Source organism: Coenobita brevimanus, chromosome 31 (genome assembly GCF_032717465.1).
Source record: "Coenobita brevimanus isolate Jiangsu-jjx chromosome 31, ASM3271746v2, whole genome shotgun sequence".
NCBI lineage: Eukaryota > Metazoa > Arthropoda > Malacostraca > Decapoda > Coenobitidae > Coenobita > Coenobita brevimanus.
In genome coordinates, this window is record NC_136984.1 from 21,602,624 (window position 1) to 21,625,399 (window position 22,776).

General features: G+C 41.4%; 1 protein-coding gene across 1 annotated transcript in view; it reads left to right on the forward strand.

Annotated features, from left to right (window-relative positions):
* Nucleotides 1-22,776, forward strand: part of LOC145395519 (cytochrome P450 4C1-like) — a 338,392-nt gene that overhangs the window by 78,055 nt on the left and 237,561 nt on the right. The window contains exons 3-4 of the mRNA XM_080269128.1: nucleotides 16,636-16,726; nucleotides 21,083-21,268. Coding sequence (XP_080125254.1) covers nucleotides 16,636-16,726; nucleotides 21,083-21,268 — 277 coding nt within the window. The remainder of the gene's footprint in view (nucleotides 1-16,635; nucleotides 16,727-21,082; nucleotides 21,269-22,776) is intronic.

Sequence of the window (22,776 nt, forward strand, 5' to 3'; positions counted from 1 at the left end):
AATCATCTGTTACTAACCTATCAAGCTACTATGATAGACGTGCAGAAACATTACAGAAAAGAGAAACATGGGTGGACAGTATCTATTTAGATTTCAAGAAAGCATTTGACAGAGTACCCCACCAAAGAGTTTATGGAAACTGTACAATGAAGGAGGAATCCAAGGCAACCTGTACTGCTGGATGCAAGATTTTCTCAGAAACAGGGAAATGAGGACAGTATTAAGTGGAAAGTACTCATCATGGAGGAAAGTGACTAGCAGAGTTCCACAGGGCTTAATGCTGGCACCAATTATGTTTTTAGTCTATATAAATGACATACACAGTAACACTAGAAATGAGAGCTATCTAAATATGTTTGCTGATGATACAAAAATACAAGGGAGAAATACTAACACAGACTCTTGTAGAAAGCTACAAGAAGAATTGAATAAACTTCATGAATGGAGCGATAAATAGCAAATGGAATTCAACGTGTACATGTGTCATGTAATTAAGTTTGGAAAAAGTGGAAAAAGACCAGTTTGGGATTATAAACTGGCAAGTAAAACCCTACATATATCAGAAAGAGAAGGACCTAGGTGTGATTATCAATAACAGACTATCTCCGGTTGACCACATCAGTGAGAATGTACGGAACATGTATACATTCCTTGCTAATAAGAGAACAGCATTCACATACATAAATGAAGACATGCTGAGAAAGATAATAACGTCATTCATCAGACCAACCCTGGAGTATGCATCAGTAGTCTGGAATCCTCATCTCAAGAAATACCTAGATAAGGTTTAAAAAGTTCGAAGGGCTGCTACAAGATGGGTACCAAGCTTAAGGGATCTAAGCTACAAACAAAGACTAGAAAAACTAAATCTGCCAACACTACAGGAGAGACAGAAAAAAGGAGACATGATTATGCTATATAAATGTATCTCAGGGAAAGAGAAAATAGACATAAAGGAGTATATAAACTATGGGGAAACATCAGCAAGAGGACACTGCAAAAAACTGCATAAAAAGAGAGGTGATAAAGATGTAAGGAAATTCAGTTTCCCAAATAGGGCAGTTGATCAATGGAATGCACTACGGAATGAAATAGTGTGTGCCAAAACAATTAATATTTTTTAGGATATGTATGATAAAAGTGATTTAATACAAGGGACAGTACGAGCTTGACTCATTCCCGTTAAGATACAATTAGGTAAGAGCAATTAGGCGAGGTAAGAACACACACACACACACACACACACACACACACACACACACACACACACACACACACACACACACACACACACACACACACACACACACATTATTGCAGTACTCCACACAACAGCGAAGAAGGCCCTGTACGGCCGGCAACTACACAGCATGAGGAGTGTACGCCACACCCAGTCTCCGAGAAACCGGTGTGGTTTATGTTTGATATGTTCCTTGAGAAAAATCCCCGAGGAAATTTAAAATCTATGTGGTAAGGTGTGTAGTGCTGGATAATAAGAGATATGGCTGTAAAAGACTTTCGTGGATTTAATGAGGATGGAACTGAGCTTTTAATGTATTGAACATGTATCAGGCGGCCACACTGAAAGTATGGAACATGTCAGGCAGTGCTGAATATTGTCCCATGTGGCTCATCATCTTCCTTTGATTTCCTGACCGGAAAATACTAAAAAGATCTTTTTTTATTTATGCGAGGAAGAAGGAACCAAAGGCCACGAGCCCGCAACAACTGTTCCTTCCAAGAGAAAAAAATACAAGATAAAGTCAAATTCAAGATCCGATCATTTCGAGATGCATGGACACACTGCTTTTGAAAGACTGGAGATCAGAGGAAGCAGAATATACAGACAGAGGGAGACTGTTCCAGAGCTGACCTGTTGCATAAATGAAGGACTGGGAGAAACGGTTAATTCTTGCATTAGAGAGTTGGACAGAAAAGGGATTTGAGTTTGCTGCCAGACGGGTGGTACGCACCCGTTGTAGAGGTGGAGAAATGCATGCGGACAGTTTAGAGGAGCAGTGACCATTGAAGTAGCGACAGAAAAGAGATAAAGATGCAACAGTGCGGTGAAGAGACAGAGGTTGAAGGGAGCCAGTAAGAGGAGGAGAGTCAATGAGACGAAAAGCCTCTGACTCCACCCTATTGAGAAGAGTTGTATGTGGGGAAACTCATCACACATGAGAGTTGTACTCGACACAGGGTCGGATAAAACCAGAGTATAGAGTCAACAAATGTGAAGGGGTAAAAAAAGAATGAAGTGAACTTAGCACATCTAATGTCTTGGAAGGAGATTTTACAAAAGATGTAATATGATCTTTCCAAGATAAGTCCCCAATAAATGAAACCCAAGCATGTTCAAGGATGATGCAGGATTAAGCTGAATATTATTAAACATTAGTGGGCATACGTGTGGAGGATATTGTCGGGTTGATAGGTGTAAGAACTGAGTCTTTGATGCATTAAAAAGAACCAGATTATTTTTACCCCAGTCAGAGATACCAGCCAAGTCAGACATTAGGTGTGCCATAGCCTCATCCCTTGTTTGTTGAAGTAACTGCTGAGATGGGCGTTGCAAGAACGGGATGGAAAGGTGAAGGGTGGATTCATCAGCGTATGAGTCGATAGGGTTAGATGTACAGCTTAGAAGGTCATTGATGAATAAAAAGAAGAGAGTTGGTGATAGGACAGAGCCCTGAGGAACACCACTGTTGATAGATATAAAAGAAGAACGAAGGCCGTCTGCAAGAGTGGCTATAGAACCACCAGAAATGAAGCTAGAGATGAAGGCACAGATAGAAGGATAGAAACCGTAAGAGGGCAGTTTGGTTAAAGATTTATGGCAGACTCGATCGAAAGCCTTTGAGATGTCAAGTGCAATGGCAAAGCTTTCACCAAAGTCCCGAAAGCAAGATGATCAGGAGTCTGAAAGGTAGGTGAGAAGATCGCCAGTGAAGCGTCCCTGATGGAACCCATACTGACGATCAGAAAGAAGATTGTGATAGAACAGATGATTTAAAATTTTTCTATTAAGAATTGACTCGAAAACTTTTGAGATATAGGATGTTAAAGGAATTGGACGATAGTTAGAGGGTTGGGAATGGTCACCCTTCTTTGGGACTGGCTGAATGAGAGCAAATTTCCAGCACGAAGGAAAGGTACAAGTTGATAGACAAAGGCAAAAGAATTTGCCTAGGCAGGGTATTAGCACAGAAGCACAATTCTTGAGAACAACAGGAGAGACTCAATCAGGCCCATATGCCTTGTTAGTATTAAGGCCTGTGATGGCAGAAAATGCATCAGCTGAAGAAATTTTAATATTAGCCATGAGGAAGTCAGAGGGGGGAAGTGATGGAGGAACAGCACCGAAATCGTCTGAAGTGGAGTTGGAGGAGAAAGTCTGAACGAAGAGATCTGCTTTATCTGTAGAAGAAATAGCTACAGAGCCATCAGAGTAGAAAATGAAGAGGGAAGGATGATGAGGTAAAGTTGTTAGAAAGGTTTTTGGCAAGGAGCCAGAAGGAGCGGGAAGAATTCGAGTTCGAGGGTTGAGAGCATTTAGTACAGATGGAGTTATTTTTAGTAGAGTGAAGAACAGACTTATCACGATTCCGGCCAGAAATGTTTGAAAAGATGTGATTCAGGTGTGGGTTGGCTCCAGTACCTTTTATAAGTCCTCTCCTTGTTGCAGACAGCATTAGAAGAAGCGTGATTAAATCAAGGCTTTCTTGCATTAGTCAGAGGATATGAGAAAAGAATGTATGCTTCCATGCCCGAGAGAATAACTTCCGTAATGCGCAAGGCACTCAGATGACTCCCGGCCATTTAAGCAATAATCATTCCAGGCGAAATCAAAGAAGTACTGCCTGAGGGCCTCCCAATCCGCGCTCCAAAATGCCACAAACGAAGTTTCTTTGGATGGTCCACAGGCCGTACCGGAGCGATAGGACAGGTTAAGGTGATAAGGTTGTGATCGGAGGAGCCCAGTGGAGAGGAAAGGTTAACAGTGTAAGCAAAAGGATTAGATTACACCAAAAATATTCACTCACACTTCCTAAAACCAATACTCCACTTGTATTAATTTTACATTTACGGCTTGGGACCTAGCAGGATAATAATGACTTTGCTTTTTGCTCACTCACAAAAATTACTTTCACTAAATTTCTCGGTGCACTCCTAGTTGAATCAGATATCATAAATTCAGAGTTTCCAAAAAAGCCAAGCAGAAGGTATTATTTGTTTTGAAAAGGCAAAACCTGGTTGCTCTCAGCAAAAATCGGAAAATACTGCTGCGTTACTCACGCAACCTTAGACCGTTACTTCTTGCGTATCCAACTGTTATTAAAAATCGTTTCCTCGAGTTACGGAAAAACTATTGGGAATTACGGGTTGTCTATGAAATGAAATTTTTTGAGGATTTTTATACGATTTCCAAATTGGTGTCTATCTTTCTTGTAACTACAGCATTGGTTGAGATATCCAGAAAAAGTTCGCTACTGTACTACAAAATTTTCCTTCCGATCCCTGCCCCCATTTCTTGCTGATGCAATAAATCTCTCGGGTACATATGTCGGGGGTCCAAACCGTGACCAAATTTGGTGTTCTCGCTCACTTCGCTCGCTGGAACAATAACAATGTTTTTCATACGGTACCACAACCATAAATAAGAATCGTCAGAAACCAGGCGTGCCATAACCAGTCATCATGATTGTTGAAGTTACTGCTTTGATGGATGTTGTGAAAAGTGGGTAGAAAAGTGAATGATCGGGTTACCAGCATATTGAAGGATATGGGTAATATTGAAGGATATGGGTAGAAGTACAGCTTAAAGAATCGCTGTTGAACAGGAAGCAGAGAATACGTGAAAGAACATATCTTTCAGTAACACCATCGTTAATTTAATAACAATAGATATAGAGCTATCTCGCTATAAATTAATACCCAGATGCCATAATCTCGTAATAGGTGGCCACAAACAAATCACCTTCATGTCTCTCTGTCCTCTGCCATTTCTTTGTCCAGCTCCATCTTACACCCTGCTCTCTCATATGCCTCTGTACTCTATGTAAAAAAATGACGGTTAATAAAAGTAACGACAAAGTGACCAGAAAAGAAGCTAGAGAAGACGGCTACAGACATAGGGCAAAATACCGTAAGAGGGCAGTTGGGAAATAAGAAAAAAAAAAAAACTGCGTCACCCCCTGTCAAAAGCCTTAGAGATGTCAAGTGCAATAACAAAGGTTTCTTCAAAGTCCTGAAAGGGAGGGTAACCAAGAATCTTAAAGGTAATGTGTGTAAACTGCCAGCACAGTGCTCCAGGCAGAACCCATATTCCTGCCCAGAAAGAAGGTGGTGAGTAGAATGGTGGTTATCAATATTCCTAATGGGATAGATACAAAAATTTTAAATACAAGAGATTAAAACAGTGGGGCAGTATTAAGAGACTTTAGAACGGTAACCCTTCTTAGGTATGAGCTGAATGAGAGCAAACTTGTAGCAAGTTGGGAGCATGCAAGTTAAGAGACTGAGACAAAAGAGTGCCTCAGTAAGGTATCAGCGACTCCTTTAGGATTTTACAGCTTTTCAGTATTTACGGTAAAGAATGTAGTAAGTATGTTTCCTTTAAGAAATAGGATATCTAGGACGAAGAAACCTGGAACAGCGCCGGAATAATTCAGTGCCAGAGGTGTGCTCAGCATTCAATAGAGGAAGAGGCAGCAATAGAGAAGTCGATGTGGCAGAGAGGAGTATTTGAAGTACTAGTAAAGTTACGAGATTTTTTTTTAGCAATATGTCAGAAGGAGTGAGAGGAGTTGAGACAAGTTTATTTGGATCAAACTGAACTGATTTTAGCAAGTGAGAGAACATAAATTGCATTATAGGAAGGAGAACCATTCTAGCATGAAATTCATGGGTAAGCTGGCGTCAGAAACCACTGAAAGTCACATTTTGCTATGATCAGCATGAAAACGCCCATGATTAAAGCATTTTTAAAATAAAAAAAATAAATGGACAAAAATAAGGAATGTATAATGTTTCCATACTCGAGAGTACAACCTTCATTTACTAAGAGCACACTTGGATGTCTGTCGGTTCTGGAAGCAGAAATCATTCCAGGGAAGATAAAGCAAGTACTTCCAGAGACCATCACAATTAGCAGCATTGTAGTGTCATTGACGAGGCTTCTCATGAGGGGTCAAATGCCATACAGGAGTGATAGGGCAGGTCACGTAAACAAGACTGTGTTTAAAGGGACCCAAAACTGAGAGAACAAAAGGAAGCGAAAGGAAACTAGTTTTAAGACAGAGATCAAGATGTTCTTGAAGACAGTAAAAGATCATAGAAGGTGCTATTAAGGCTGATCGAGGTCATTTAGAACAGAAAGAAGAAACTGACTAGAATGAGGATTTCTGAGAAAGAAGAGAGGTAAAACGGGTGTCCTGTTTTAGAAGAAGAAGAGTTAGACGTTAGGTAAAGAGCATATTATATCTATCTATCTATCTATCTATCTATCTATCTATATATATATATATATATAGAGATAGATATATATATATATATATATATATATACCTAGGCTGCTTCCCCCAAGGAAAGGGAGGTAGCCGAGACAGGACGACACACTCTCCATTTACTCATCCATTCAAACACATTCATTCACATCTTAGTCCCAAAGGGGAGAACGGACAGATCCTCACCGCACCACACCGCACAAGGGTCAACTGCGCAATGCAATCAGTGACATCCGCAGCAGGGCCCGACAGCATAGCTGGTTTACCCCTGCCACATCATAACAGACCCATCCCCTTACCCGCACCTGACCTGACTAGCTGATCAGACCAAATGCGGGAGAATATCCCCTCAGGGCTGCGTCATCACTTATTCATTCATAACTTCTCTCCATTTATTTCTGTCAAGCACAGCCACTCTACCTTGCTCAACAGACATCCCTCTCGCATCCAGCGCTCTCTTCACACTGTCCATCCATCTTATTCGTGGTCTTCCTCTCAGCCTTACACCTCTGACATCAGATCTAGTTATCTTTTTCACCAATCGCTCATTATCCATTCTCTCCATATGCCCAAACCATCGCAACACCCTCTGCTCAACTCTACCAGCCATCTCCCGAACAACTCCAGTTCTCCTTTGCACTTCATCATTTCGCACCCGATCCATACGCGTCGCTCCACAGATACTCCTTAGACACCTCATCTCCATTACATTCAAACTTTTCCTCTCTGCTACACCCATATTCCATGTTTCAGCCCCATATAATGCAGTTGGTACCACAACACCCTCATACAGCCTTCTCTTTATATCCATTCTAAGTGAACGACATTTAAACACTTTTTTTCATTCCTCCCAGCACCTTTCCTACTTCATTTATTCTAAACTTCACTTCTGCATCTATTCTTCCATCCACAGCAACATGTGACCCTAGATATTTAAAACAATCTACCTCCTCAAGCAACTGACCATTCAAAACTATATTCATCCCCCTACCATCTATCAACCTCGTACACTTCATCACTTTACTCTTATTCTCATTTACTTTCAATTTCCTCCTTTCACACACCGTTCCAAACTCCTCTACCAACTGTCTCAATCTCTCCTCTGAATCAGTCACCAGTGCAGTATCATCTGCAAACAGCAGCTGCTTCAGATTCCACTCTCCACCATCAACATTTACCAGACTCAGACCACCTAAAACTCTTGCATTCACCTCCCTTACAACACCATCCATGTAAATATTAAACAACCAGGGCGACATCACACATCCCTGTCGCAGCCCCACTTTCACGGGAAACCAATCACTCACAGCATTTCCCACTCTTACACACGCTTTACTATTTACATAAAAACTTTTCACCCCTTTTAGTAACCTACCATCAAGTCCATACAATCTTAAAACAGTCCACAAAGCCTCCCTATCAATTCTACCATACGCTTTCTCTAAATCCATAAATGCCCAAAACACATCCTTGCCTTTTGCTAAATACTTTTCGCACACTTGTCTCACAGCAAACACCTGATATATATTTATACTGTATGATAGATAGATAGACAGATAGCCAGATAGATAGAGATGTTGGGATCCGTCATAACAAAAACAAATAAGTACGCATCTTCGAGCAACCGGTCATTTATACCCACTTGATGGGAAAACTCCAGTGTTTAAATTTCACGTTCATTGAATAATGTTTACAGGTCATGCAATGAATTTAAATTTTCCATAACTTTACAACCATTTTTTAAATTCCTATAATATCCTTGGTAGGGCTCGATTGTTCATTAAATTTTGCTCTGTTTTCGGTATATTGCATATATCATTCACAGTTTTTTTTTCTTTACAGATATAGATTGAATTCGATGGCTATAACTAGGTCTAGTTCAGAATTATGGCTGGTTGGTCAGCCACTGGCTGAGTTGTCCGGAGTGAAGCTGCCTAGTTGTGGAGTCGTGTTACGATTCCTTTACCATTAAAATGAAGAAGCATCCTTGGAGGCTTGTGTGATTTCACAGTGAAACAAGTGGCAAACATCTGGGACTGAGATAAGTTTCCAGATATTGATTATTGTCATCATCTAGTAATGGTCAGGAAGTTACTTGCTGAGCACGCAAGGAGAAAAACAGAACTAGCATCTGGAAAAGCATTAGAAGACAGGAAAAGGTTCCAAAAACAATGACATGAGCTTTTTGATACCTCCCACCGTGACGCCCCCTGCTTCATGAAGATTAAAGAGGACCGGGATATTCTCAGTGTTCAGCGCCAACCTGGCCAACCAGGAATGGCGACCACAGTTGCCAAAAACTGCTGTAAGCGGGAAAGAGCAAAGGAAGAGCAAAAGGAGCAAGAAAAACGGAAGACGTGATCATTAGAAGAAAAAGCTGCCTTGGCTGCAAAGGTGGAGCTTGAACCTTCGTCTAGTGCTAGCAGTCCTGAGTCAGACAGTGAAGATTCATTCGTGCCATCAACTCTCTACGAACCAGGATCATCAACCAAATGGCCCTGACGTATTGCGGTTGTCAGTGGCCAGGTAGCTTCGGCTTTCGACGGGACTAACGTCAGTGATGGGAGAGTAGCTCGTATCCTTATACCTTTTTGCATTCGATTTTGGCCACAGTGTGAATAAGCTGGCTATCAGCACAAGCACTATCAGAAGGGAACGGAAAGCTCATAGAGCTTTGGCTGCAGAACGGAGACTAAAATTTTGTCCCACTATTTCTTCCACTCTTCACTGGGATTGTAAACTCATGTCTGACTTGACTGGTCGGGATGCCGTTTACTGTTTACCGATCAAGCGGTGACGAAACTTTTGGTAGTCACCAACTCGTTGATGGGTAAGCAGAACAGATGGCAGCTGTTAGTGGAGCAGTCCGAAAAGAATGGAACATCGAGGATTGTATCAAGTCCCTGTTTTTTTTTTTAAATACAACAACAGTGAATAGTGGGAGGAAAGCCAGAATGTACCTTAGGATTGAACACATCATGCAAAGAAATGTTCCACATCTGGCTTATAGATATCGCACTTACGAAATTGTGTTGGGAGCAGTGTTCAATTTCTTGGATCTAGAATAATCAGGAGGTCCAAACATATTTTTCTTCGTTGACTGTGGGAATTCTGGCCAAAGGCTCGTCAGAATGAGTTTCAAACTGTCGTGGAAGACGAAGGAATTAGATTGGTTGTTGAACTATGGCGAGATGTCGTCTTAACATTCCCTCAGCAACAACTCCTCATCCAGCTGCCTCAAGATAATTATGAGGAACTGCTGGAGTTAACAGTGGTGTTTTTAGGAGAAGTGCCTTATGAACGCCCCACTGTTTCACTCATGGCACCAGGAGCAACCCATCGAGCCAGGTGGATGGCGAGGCTATTTATGCTTTAGAGCAGTGGCTATTCATGCACCAGTTTGCTGACACGAGAAACCATCGCCAGTCCACCAGTCGCAGACAAAACCAGGCGGACAGTTTCTACAACAGTATCGGAGACCTGTGTTTGTTTGTCGTCCAGAACTACGTTCGAGCAAGATTCGTAGCCGATAAACTTTCCGCTGGTATTCGTATGGACCTTACTTTATAACAGAAACTTCGGCTTCAATAGAATGCTATCATCAGCGACACAGCTAATACGGTGTTTCGAAAACACCAATGGTACAGTCACTCATAAAAGAAAAGACCCCCCCTGCCTTAGAGGCAATATAACTCGGGGTATTCAGTGTTGGTAACAGTGTATTTGACGTCAGCCATATGGGGGGATGAGGAGGGGTGTTTGAGAGGAGGGCGGAGTTAATCTGCACGAAACACTGCTTCAATCCACATTTCGAGTCAAACATACTTTTTGTCTGACTTGTTATGTTGTCCTTCACACAAAATTAACTTTATGCTACAAGAACAAAGAACTTTCAGGTGATAACACAATCCCATACCCGAACATTTATGCATTAATGCTGCACATGATGCAAATGAAACCCCCGGCCTCAAGGGTTAAATGAATGGGCTCGACATACTTAGAATGAACTTTGAATGAACTTCCCCCAAACGCAGCTTCGCACCCACACACCTGACGTCATTTGCAGTGTTACCAGAACCGATATCATATTGGTTGAAAGGTGTCTTGGCCGGGGGGGTCGTTTCTTTTATGAGTGACTGTACTTGTTGGAAATGACAGTTGGCCTGTCAGTTTTTGACGAAGATGTTTCTGTTGATGATAAAAGGAACATGGTTGCAAATATTTGCACAGTGCAGTGTCAAAACAGACCTTGCCACCGTGTTGCTCCTGGAGAGGCAGCCGGAAAAACATTTCCAGAGCTATTCACCACCAAGACCAAGGAAATATTCACCATGTTGGAAATTGGTTCTGAATCCCCACCGAACGATTCATAGCAATGGCCGGAATCGAACTCCTACATGGCTGAAAAGGCATGCGTGGATAGCCTTGTGGTAATCAACGTTAGTGCTGAGTGTGGCGTTTCGAAGATCACATAATTCACGAGCTAAGGAAGGACAAGGAAGAGGGATCATATGCAATGCGTGCTCTGGGTAGTCAAAGAGCACCTCTGACTATACCCGAAAACAGCTAATAAGGGGGGCTTGCTACAGTAAATCAGTAGAGTACAATACGATTCTGTGGAGCTTTGTAGAATAGAGGATATACAGTATACTAGACATGTATGACATAGAGGTGCGAATGTACATATGAATATATGCACGGTTAATCATTGCTGTGAAAATATACATTTTTCAAGATATTTGGCACATATTTTAACAGTTTCATAAGCGTTGTGTGACCCTTTAACCTTTTGGGGATGAACTGAAACTTCCACAGGATACATTTCTCATGAAGTGAGATCAGCAGACAAGCTGCTTGATGTAAATGATGAAAAAATATTTTTTACCATGTTACCATGATTCATGATGCACCCTACTAAAAATGCTCTCTCTCTCTCTCTCTCTCTCTCTCTCCATGTATATATATATATATATATATATATAGATATATATATATATATATATATATATATATATATTTGAACCTGTCATGATAGCCACAGCTAGAGCATGGAGACATGGAATGTTATAAGTCTGGAAACATGAGAAAAACTTGTTGCACGCTTACACACATCAACTATCTTTGGCTTCGAAATTACAGAGGAAGTAGGAAACAGTGAAGAGTTTACCATGAGCAGCTGAGTATCAGTCAGCTATATAAGATAAGGCTTGGAGAAGTAAAGGTAGTCCTTAGCAGATCGTCAAATGAAATGCCAAATTTTGTTCGGGAGTCCAACCATGCACAATTCTAACCAAATATGGACTATTTTGTGACTGTGTGCCCAAGCGTGAAGTGCTTGGTTATAATATATTAAGTAGAGCAATTATGTGTAAACTTCCTGAATTATGTAGCTGTTACCCGTTGGTAATATAAGTCAATTCTGAGAGCTCTGAGATAATAAAACCTTCCCGGAATAGTCAGCATATGGGATGAGATGCGAAGTCCGCAGCGAATGTTACTTTATTAATGTTGTCAAAGGAGAGAGAGAGAGAGAGAACTAACCGTATGAACAGTCTGTCATTGTACAAATTAGACCCTTCTAGCACAGTGATCGTGTCTGCATGATCATATCTATGTGTCAAATGGTGTCATGTGGAAAAATGGCCATGATATCTTTTTTTTTTTTTTTATTGGGGGAGGGTTGTGTAATACATTAACAAAAACAATTATATGGTGTACGTGTTTTGTGTACAAATCACACCGTTCAAATCGATAGTATCCATTAATGGCATAGGTGATTCAATGGATAAAAGGACTGCCTGTCCATACTGGAACACAGTAACACCATCAGCAGATTGTTCCACCAGCGGATCCCATCGTCACGGTAAAAACTCTCATTTAACCTCTGGGTGGTGGGTGTTTTTTGCACTTTCCTACTGCAGCCTAGAGGCAAATTTCTCTAAATATATATCTCTAATTCAGACTTTCATACCTCAGCAAAAAAACAAATTAGAATGTTCAAAAGGGCTTCTGTTTCTCAAAAATTCTTCCTCTTTTTAGAGTAAGTGTCCTCTTCTCGCTAGGTTGTGGCGATCTGGATTGAGGACGAGTTGAATGGAGGCAATTTTTCACTTTAGGATTTTTTTTTTTTATGCCAGGAAGAAGGAACCAAAGGCCATGAGCCCGCACAAACAGTTCCCTCCAAGAGAAAAACAAAATACAATAGAGAGCCAAATTCAAGATACGATCATTTTGAGATGCCTGGACACACTGTGTTTGAGAGACTGGAGATCATAGGCAGCAGGAAATACAGACAGAGGGAGACAGTTCCAGAGCTGACCTGTTGCATAAATGAAAGACTGGAAGTAACGGTTAACTCTTGCATTAGAGAGTTGGACAGAAAAGGGATGAGAGTTTGCTGCCAGACGGGTGCTACGCGCCCGTCGTAGAGGTGGAGGAATGCAAGCAGACAGTTAAGAGGAGCAGTGACCATTAAAGTAGCGATAGAAAAGAGATAAAGATGCAATAGTGCAGCGAATAGACAGAGGTTGAAGGGAGTCAGTAAGAGGAGGAGAGTTAATGAGACGAAAAGCCTTTAACTCCACCCTATTGAGAAGAGCTGTATGTGGGGAGCCTCCCCAGACATGAGAGTTGTACTCCACACAGGGGCAGATAAAACCCCTGTATAGAGTCAACAATTGTGCAAGGGTAAAGAAAGAGCGGAGTAGGCTTAGCACACCCAATCTCTTGGAAGCAGATTTTACAAGAGATGCAATATGATCTTTCCAAGATAAGTCCCAAGTAAATGAAACCCCACACATGTTCAAGGATGATGCAGGATTAAGCTGAATATTATTAAACATTAGTGGAAGATTTTGTCGGGTTGATAGGTGTAAGAACTGAGTCTTAGATGCATTAAAAACAACCATTTTATTTTTACCCCAGTCAGAGATACGAGCCACGTCAGACATCAGGTGTGCCATAGCCTCATCCCTTGTTTGTTAAAGTATCTGTTGAGATGGGCGTTGCAGGAACCGAATGGAAAGGTGAAGGGTGGAGTCATCAGCGTATGAGTGGATAGAGTTAGATGTATAGCTTAGAAGATCATTGATGAATAAAAGGAAGAGAGTTGGTGACAGGACAGAGCCCTGAGGAACACCACTGTTGATAGATCTAGGAGAAGAACGATGGCCGTCTACAACAGCGGCTATAGAACGACCAGAAAGGAAGCTAGCAATGAAGGCACAGATAGAAGGATAGAAACCGTAGGAGGGCAGTTTGGAAATTAAAGATTTATGCCAGACTCGATCGAAAGCCTTTGAGATGTCAAGTGCAATGGCAAAGCTTTCGTCAAAGTCCCGAAAGGAGGATGACCAGGAGTCTGAAAGGTAGGTGAGAAGATCGTCAGTGGAGCGTCCCTAACGGAACCCATATTGACGATCGGAAAGAAGGTTGTGATAGGAAAGCTGCCTTAAAATTTTTCTATTGAGAATTGCCTAAAAAACTTTTGAAATACAGGAGGTTAAAGCAATTGGACGATAGTTGGAGGGTTGGGAGTGGTCACCCTTCTTTGGGACTGGCTGAATGAGAGCAAACTTCCAGCAAGAAGGAAAGGTACAAGTTGACAGACAAAGGCGAAAGAGTTTGCCTAGGCAGGGTGTAAACACAGAAGCACAGTTCTTGAGAACAACAGGAGGGACCCCATCAGGCCCATATGCCTTGTTAGTACTGAGGCCAGTGATGGCAGAAAATACATCAACTGAAAAAATTTTAATGTCAGCCATGAGGAAGTCAGAGGGGGGAAGTGATGGAGGAACAGCACCGGAATCATCTAAGGTGGAATTGGAGGGGATAGTCTGTGTGAAGAGATCTGCTTTATCAGTAGAAGAAATAGCTACAGAACCATCAGAGTAGAAAAGAGAAGGGAAGGATGATGAGGTAAAGTTGTTAGAAAGATTTTTGGCAAGGTGCCAGAAGGAGCGGGAAGAATTCGAGTTGGAGAGTTGAGAGCATTTAGTATGGATGAAATTATTTTTAGTAGAGCGAAGAACAGACTTATCACGATTCCGGGCAGAAACGTAAAGATGATGTGATTCACGGGTGGGTTGGCTCTAGTACCTTTTGTAAGCCCTCTCCTTGTTGCGGACAGCATTAGAACAAGCGTGATTAAACCAAGACTTTCTTGCGTTAGTCAAAGGATATGAGAAAGGAATGTATGCTTCCATGCCCGAGAGAATAACCTCCGTAATCCGCAAGGCACACTCAGATGGCTCCCGGCCATGGAAGCAATAATCATTCCAGGGAAAATCAAAGAAGTACTGCGTGAGGGCCTCCCAGTCCGCAGCTCCAAAATGCCACAGACGACGTTTTCCTGGAGGGTCAACAGGCCGTACCGGAGTGATAGGACAGGTTAAGGTAATAAGGTTGTGATCGGAGGAGCCCAACGGAGAGAAAAGATTAACAGAGTAAGCAGAAGGATTAGTTGTGAGGAAGAGGTCAAGCATGGTTGGATGGCTGTGCCCTGTCACGGCCTTAATGTGTGCGTGTAAGGGGATCCAGCCCGCACTTTACCCATGGCCAGCCATGTTCAGAGTCTGGCCTTTCTCAAGACCCCCAGTCTCCTCCCACTGCTGTCTATGGTCATGTGTCATCACTTTCGTGCCTTAGCACATGATTGCACCCTTCTCTGAGGGGCGTTCCGTGCTGGCCAGCTGTTACTGTGCACTGAAATGTGTGGCTGTAAATAACCTACATGAAGAATAATGCATATTACTAGGGAAAGTATTCCCCAATCAGGTTTTTTGTAGAAGCTTCTCATTCTGTTCCTTAATGCAAAATGGCAAACAAAACAAATTTCACACTTTACACTTCTTTTACTTTCTTTCACTTCTAACTAAATCACTTTTTCTTCTATGTATAGTTATTGTATAAAGCAACTTATACTAACTATTCATAGTTTCATGCACAAGCGTCGCTGTCGTAAGATTTTTGAAGACCTCACTCCCCTACTTTTTCCCACTGTCATAATCAGCATTTACTGATATGGCACTGACTGAGGTGGTAACCAAGCCTCCACAATTGGGATAAATATTACACAAATCACTTTGTTTTTCGTCAAAAAGACATCACTCTAGTCACCATCATTAATATTTCATAAATGTGAATGTCATAAATATAACACAACCATTGCTACCGTAAATATTTTACCAATTTCTTTCCCAGTCTAGAAAACACTTCATTTTCGTCACAACCGTTATTATTTCATAAACGTCATTATCGCAAATAGTACACAAAAGCCACAATTCTAAATATTTCACGAATGTCGCTTCGTCAGTACTAGAAAAACGTAACAGTCCTAAATAATACTATACCAACGTCACTGTCGTAATGTAGCCCCTTCCTTGTAAGGCATGTGGGTGGGGGTTGTTTTGCGGGCTTAGAGGTTGTTTTACCTGGACGGGCAGGTAAGGAATCAGATGCAGCGTCAGTTTGCTCCATGTCAACAATCACTCTTGGTAGTGAGACAGTGACTTATAGGTACAAATGACGCGCCCTGCTGTGTCAGCTGTTCGTAGGGATGGGAATGGTGTGAAAGAAAATGCAGGGCAAGCATTCAAACAATAACGCGAAAGCGGTTGTGCCGAGGGAAGGGGTCTTCAACAACCAGAGTCCGAGTTTCATCCCGTCTGTCAATGGGACCTTCCGCATAAGCGTTACCGCCTTTCTGACCAGTGAGGTACTTTCTTAAAAAATAGTTCCTGCAACCTCCAAAAGATTTTATTCAGCTAATGAGGGGTATTTCGAGCTGCTGGTGTAAAATGTAGTTTTTCTTAATGCCTCCACTTTTCAGATGCTCTATTAAGCTGAATATAATCCTCTGTAGATAGCAAGAATTATATAAGTAATAAATAGGCTACGAAATCAGACGTATGAAATAAATAATCAAAGGCTTCTAATGTGTACTATTTCCGCCTGCCTAAAATAACCCATTTTCATCGGGAATAATTTTTTTTCTTTTGTCACAAGGTGCTACATTCCAATTACCCCATCGCAATAAATCAATCATTCGGCTTGTCTGTGTGTCTCTGCCTATGTATGTATATATGTATACATGTATGTATGTATATTTATGTCTTGTCGTCACCAGGCACTACTCTCCACTAACAAGCATATCAAAAAGGGATTATCTTACAAGTTCATTGAGGCTTGGCTGGGCACCGGACTCCTTACTTCTACAGGTATGTCCTTACACTCACAAAATACCTTTGTCCTTCCTGACCAAGCTCATGTTATGCAGGGAAAGTGACAGACATGGGGAAATTTTGTTCTCTTTTCCTATTGTTCCTACGAAAACATAACTTTACATCGAGTCAGAATTCTGTTGTATGGAAACATGACCTAGATGTCTATATTAATTTCAATGTGTGGATCAGAATTCTGTAACGCGGAAACGTAGCCTAGGTAACTATATCAGTTCATCTGTGGGTGGATCAGAATGCTGTAGTATGGAAACGTGACCTAGACAACTATATCAGATACTGGAAAGATGAGAGAATGTTGCACTCTGCTCTATTTGTCCATACAACAAAAATTATACTTAAGGTAGGTGGGAAAGACACAGGAAGATTCAGCTTTGTTCTCTTTTACTTCCCACGATAATGAAGGTTGGTTGTCAAGGGAAGGATTGATGGCATGGCAATATTCTACACTCACCTTTGCCTGTCCTCCTTGCCAAGACAAAAATAAGTTTTCTTAAAGTAGCAAGAATAATGTTCATAAAGGAATTAAAAGAATATGGTCAAATGCATTTTTCCCAGGCCATTTACGAAATGTAAATGTATTTTATCTAAGGTGGGTTAGGTCAGCGGTATTACTCTTATATTTTTTTAGTACTGTATTTTTTTCGTGTTTTGTGTATGTTATTTCCCCAGTTTTTATTTTTCTGTATAAGTCCCTCTGAGGTTCAGTGCAAGATCGGATCTTCTGTTCATAGCAAGAGTTATCCCTGAACTTAACCCTTCTCTGCCAGATACCAATACGAAACAGGAAGGGATGCCCGTAATGACAACAGTGCATGTAAAGGTGAAAGAGTTATATTGGTTATATCTGTGAGTTTGTCACAGTATGTGTATCGCACAATATAGATGGATTTGCGCTATCGATGGACAGCACTGCACCTGAGGTTGATCCAGCCAAGATTTCTTTTGACCTTGGATCCAGAGTCAGCCTACTAATTGACTGATTTGTTATATTTGTGCTGATAAGGGATCGTTAATGTTTATTATTATTAACATATGAGTTTCATGTTTATTTTTTACATGTTGCATGTGTTCACTTAAATGCGGCTGGCCATATTTTTCAGTTATAATCACTTTTTCAGTGCTGTCACATCATTGCTATGATGTCATGACTTGTCACTGCTACGTCATGTCAATGATGTTATACAATGTTACGTCATGTCAGTGTTTTGCTGTGTCATGTTATAATAGTACCGTCACGTCACGTCCTGCTATTGCCGACATGTCATGTCAGTACTGTTATGCCATACTGTTATAAGGGGAAAGGCATCCCCTTCCCCTCAATTTCAGAGAGGAAATAATTTACATTTTGTGCCTGTTCTTTGATGAGACAGCGGTAGGCTGTGTGTGTGTGTGTGTGTGTGTGTGTGTGTGTGTGCTCCTTGTCAATAGGTAATATCATTAACATTCATGTACTAGCACGCAGACCTTCTAGTTAAAACCATCAATATACTTCTACCCATTATTACACTTCCTCCTACAATTACTAACATCGTTGTGTCCTCTCCTTTTCAAACACACTCATACACTGCACTGTGCTTCCGCCATTCTCTTGGTCACCCAGACACTCTCTCTCTCTCTCTCTCTCTCTCTCTCTCTCTCTTTCTCCGCTAATAGCACTTAAATGATTTGTCAAAATCCCTTCTCCTCACGCTGTTTCACCTGACCCAACTCCTCTCTGGCCTACCCTCTTATCCTAGCACCTCTATAACTCACTGTATAGTATTTTTCACTTCACACACACACACACACACACACACACACACACACACACACACACACACACACACACACACACACACACACTTACACACACACTTACACACACACACACACACACACACACGCACACACACGCACACACACACACACACACACACACACACACACACACACACACACACACACACACACACACACACACACACACACACAGCCAGCTGATGTAACATCACAGATCAGTGTGACAAAATGTATTTTTCGTCATTGAAAATGGAGATGATGAGGATCGTTCCCTTTGAAACAATTATACATTACAGTACTAACATGACATGTCGGGACTACGGGACGACAGTAGCATGGCGTAGCACAGCAATGACATGACGCAACACGGTATAGCAACTCTTGAATTACGTAACAAGGCATGAAATTACATAAAATGACAATAATGACTGAAAGTTATAAACAGAAAAACATATTTTTTATGATTGAGCTGACAATATATCAACTATCGGTTGGTGATATGTTGTGAACAAATCATCTTTGAAAGTAATATGTTAGTTGTTGAATCTTACCAGCCCCTCGCCAGCGCAGTTAAATCCCATCCACAGTCAACGCACAAACTTACGAAACTGTGTGCTGACATGGGATCAATCTAAGGCACGGCACGAGTGATCATCAGCGCAGATCCACCTTTAGTGTGTGACACGCACACACACACACAAAGACACACACAAATATACCCGAAGACAACACTTATTTTTACATGCACTGATGACATTGCAGTCATCCTTTCCTGTTTCATACAGTATATATCTGGTCAGCATAGGGAAAGGTTAAGTTCGGTGCAGCACTGTTGTTCTGAACATAAGGTCTGGTCTTGCAGTGCATCTGAGATGGATTTATAAATGGAAGTCATGTGTCAGCAATTGAAAACCTTAACGATTCTTTTAAGCACAGTTAAAACTCATCCATCATCAGCACAAAAATGGATTGATTTGTGCACTGACACTGGATCCATCTCAGGTGCAGGGTTCTCAACTTATAACGCAGATTCATTGTTATCACATGACATATACCATACATGTGTAAGCAGTTGGACATATTTAACAGCACCCACCTTAAACATGCAACATAACTTTGGTTTTGAACAAACATTCAGGGACCACACAGAAATAGGAAGGTGAATGAGGTAATCGGTGTTATTATGTTTCCATATCAAAATTGTTATTCCTTATCTGTTAAGTCCTATATGACGTGCAGGCACTTGTGGAAGGAGGGGTTTTGGCCACTCCAGGTGACGTGTAATCTCACGTCGGAATCTGCGGCATAGTTTGAGGCCTAAAAATAATCATCATCTCCGACAACTCATGTGCTGAGAGTCTGAGAGCGGCAAATCGCGATCAGTCATCTTTGAGACATGGTGGAAGTTAGATGTATTTTTTGTGTCCGATTCATCACCTCTATGTGCTGGCCACTCCACCTCAACCCATCACAAGCTGCCCATAGGGGAATCAGCATAGCTAGCCATTGGTTGGTTACCAATGGAGAGTTATGGTGGGGGACCAAGTTGTGATCAGAGCTACTTCAGACACACGAACACCGGCTAGCAGAGAAACGAAAATAATCTAATATTCTCACCTCCGTCCTCAACAATGCCTCCACCTAGAGACATGGACCCGTATTCTCGTCGTTAAGGAAACTCTCAAACAATTTTCCTAAATGATTTATTTTGTTTACAACTTACTGTCATGTTTTGTCACAAAAATCCTTCAAGTATTACCATACTGTGCATATACAATGTACAAAAGGATATCAACCATCATTATCCAGAAAATTTTTTTAAAGGAAGAGGTATTATGAACCTTGCTTAGTAGAAGAGAATACGAGACCTGGCGACATTTGCTATGGCAAGACGAAGGATTGGTGAGTATTACGATAGGTAATTAAATGTTCTAAGTTGTTGAGCTGCTGAGATATGACAGTATGAAAATAAGAGATTTTGGATAAATGCCCCATAAGGGCTAGTGACTCGTGGTGTAATATTGCCATAGGGTATTGGTTATGAAAATAAGAGATTTTGGATAAATGCCCCATAAGGGCTAGTGACTCGTGGTGTAATATTGCCATAGGGTATTGGTTATGAAAATAAGAGATTTTGGATAAATGCCCCATAAGGGCTAGTGACTCGTGGTGTAATATTGCCATAGGGTATTGGTTAAAGTTTATGTGGAGATATACATGACAAGGAATGGATCCCTGTTTTAAGTTAAGAAAAGGGTTTTATTCCACAGGTGTTGTGATTTGCAATGTTCCAATTTTGTTTTATTTAGTTTGTGAGGTCCATATTATTATTTTAAAGAAAATGAAGACCTGCAAAAGTCGAGTGAATGAAAGTGGAGCACTCACCTGAAGGTTCTCCTGCTTTCAAATATATGTGTATATATTTCTTGACCCTGGCTACCCTGTATATTACCGAAAAATAGGATGATGATGATGATTATGAATGTAATACATTGATAATACCGATAATAATTATGTTTGATTAATGTGGTGTGTGTGTGTGTGTGTTATAAGGCAGCAAGTGGCATTCGCGGCGCAAGATGCTGACGCCAGCCTTCCACTTCAAGATCCTAGAGAATTTCATGGACGTAATCAACCAGCAGAGTGACAAGATGGTGGAGAAGCTGAGAGGCAAGGCGGACGGCAGCCTCTTTAACATAATCCCACACATCACTCTCTGCACACTGGACATCATATGTGGTGGGTGGGATAATACCTTTATTATGATGACCAACTTCTTTCCGCCACACTTTATGTATGACAGAACATCACCAATTTCCTTCCTCCACACTTTATATATGACAGAACATAGGGTGGGTAGAATAATACTTTAATGTGATCCATCTTCATTGCTGCCACACATTAAGTATGAAAATACATTTGAAGAGTAGGATAATACCTTTATTGTCACGATATCCTAAATACCGCGAGACATCACTCTCTGCACACTGGACATAACCTGTGATGGGTACTGCATACTTTCCCTTAGGTCATATGGGTATGAGACTTGGCTGAATATGTGACCACCGAACCTGGGAGGTACAGGTAGATAATCAGTTACCACTGCAGTTTTCCTACCTAGTATCAACCATAAGTTAAATATCGGATGGTGCATGCAGACGTTACATGATAAGTTATTGTGAACTTCAGAAAAATTTTAAGGTAATGGTTTGATAGTGGTAGGACCAAAGTTTGCTTCAATATATTGGTGTGAAGACGTTATGTGAACGATAACTTTATACCAAAGAGTTTTTGTGATTTGCGACAGGCCTTTAGCAATAGTGGTTACACCATGGTTCAGTTAGATTTAACGGTGTGCAGACGTTACATAAAACATGAATTTTTACTTGAGTTTGTGCTTACCGTTATGCAGCATAATCTGAGTCCCGACCTCTCGGGTTCAGGTACAGTGCAATCTTGGTTTCTTTGTTCTCGACCGGGTCAGTCACAGGCAAGGAAGTAAAGTCCAAACACAACTAGTTAAACGCACACTTATATATTGACAATAGACAACTACACACACACCTGTGATCAAAATTATGGGACATATAATAACCAGATAATCTCAGAGGGTAACCCTTACAATAAATATCTCCACCAAACTTAAGCAAGTTTTACCTTTGCACTATTCCAACTTTCCTTATATAGGATAATTTCCACACAGTATCGTACATATAGTTCACACAGTACACTAGGTGTGCTTGGTCCCAGGTATATAACAAAGACAGTCAAGTATATCTCAGTATACCCAAATACATGACATAGACGACATTATATACTCGAGTCCTTATATATATTTTCGCGTAACATAAATGGCTCCTGATGCTAGTTATATGCATCTGAGTGACACAGACGATACCCTAGCTATCCTTCTGCTACTTGTGCGTTACATAGGAGGAGAGAATATAGCATTCACGATCTACCCGCACGTGGGGCAGAGGGGGGAGGGGGAGGGGGGAGTGGTGATAAAGACTTCCTTACAAGACAGGAGGTTGGGAGTATACCTCATGTATCACTTTCTATTCACTTCATATGGCCAACGCAAAAGGGGGGGGGGGAATGGGTGGGCACCCTGGCTGAGCTGCCGTCTCGTCCAACAGGAATGGCCATCAGGGAGGAACTGTGACCACCTGCTCTGGGGGAGGTCCAGCTACTGCAGCAGGATTCAGGGGAGGCCAGCTGACTCCGAAAGCTGCAGTCTCATCTGT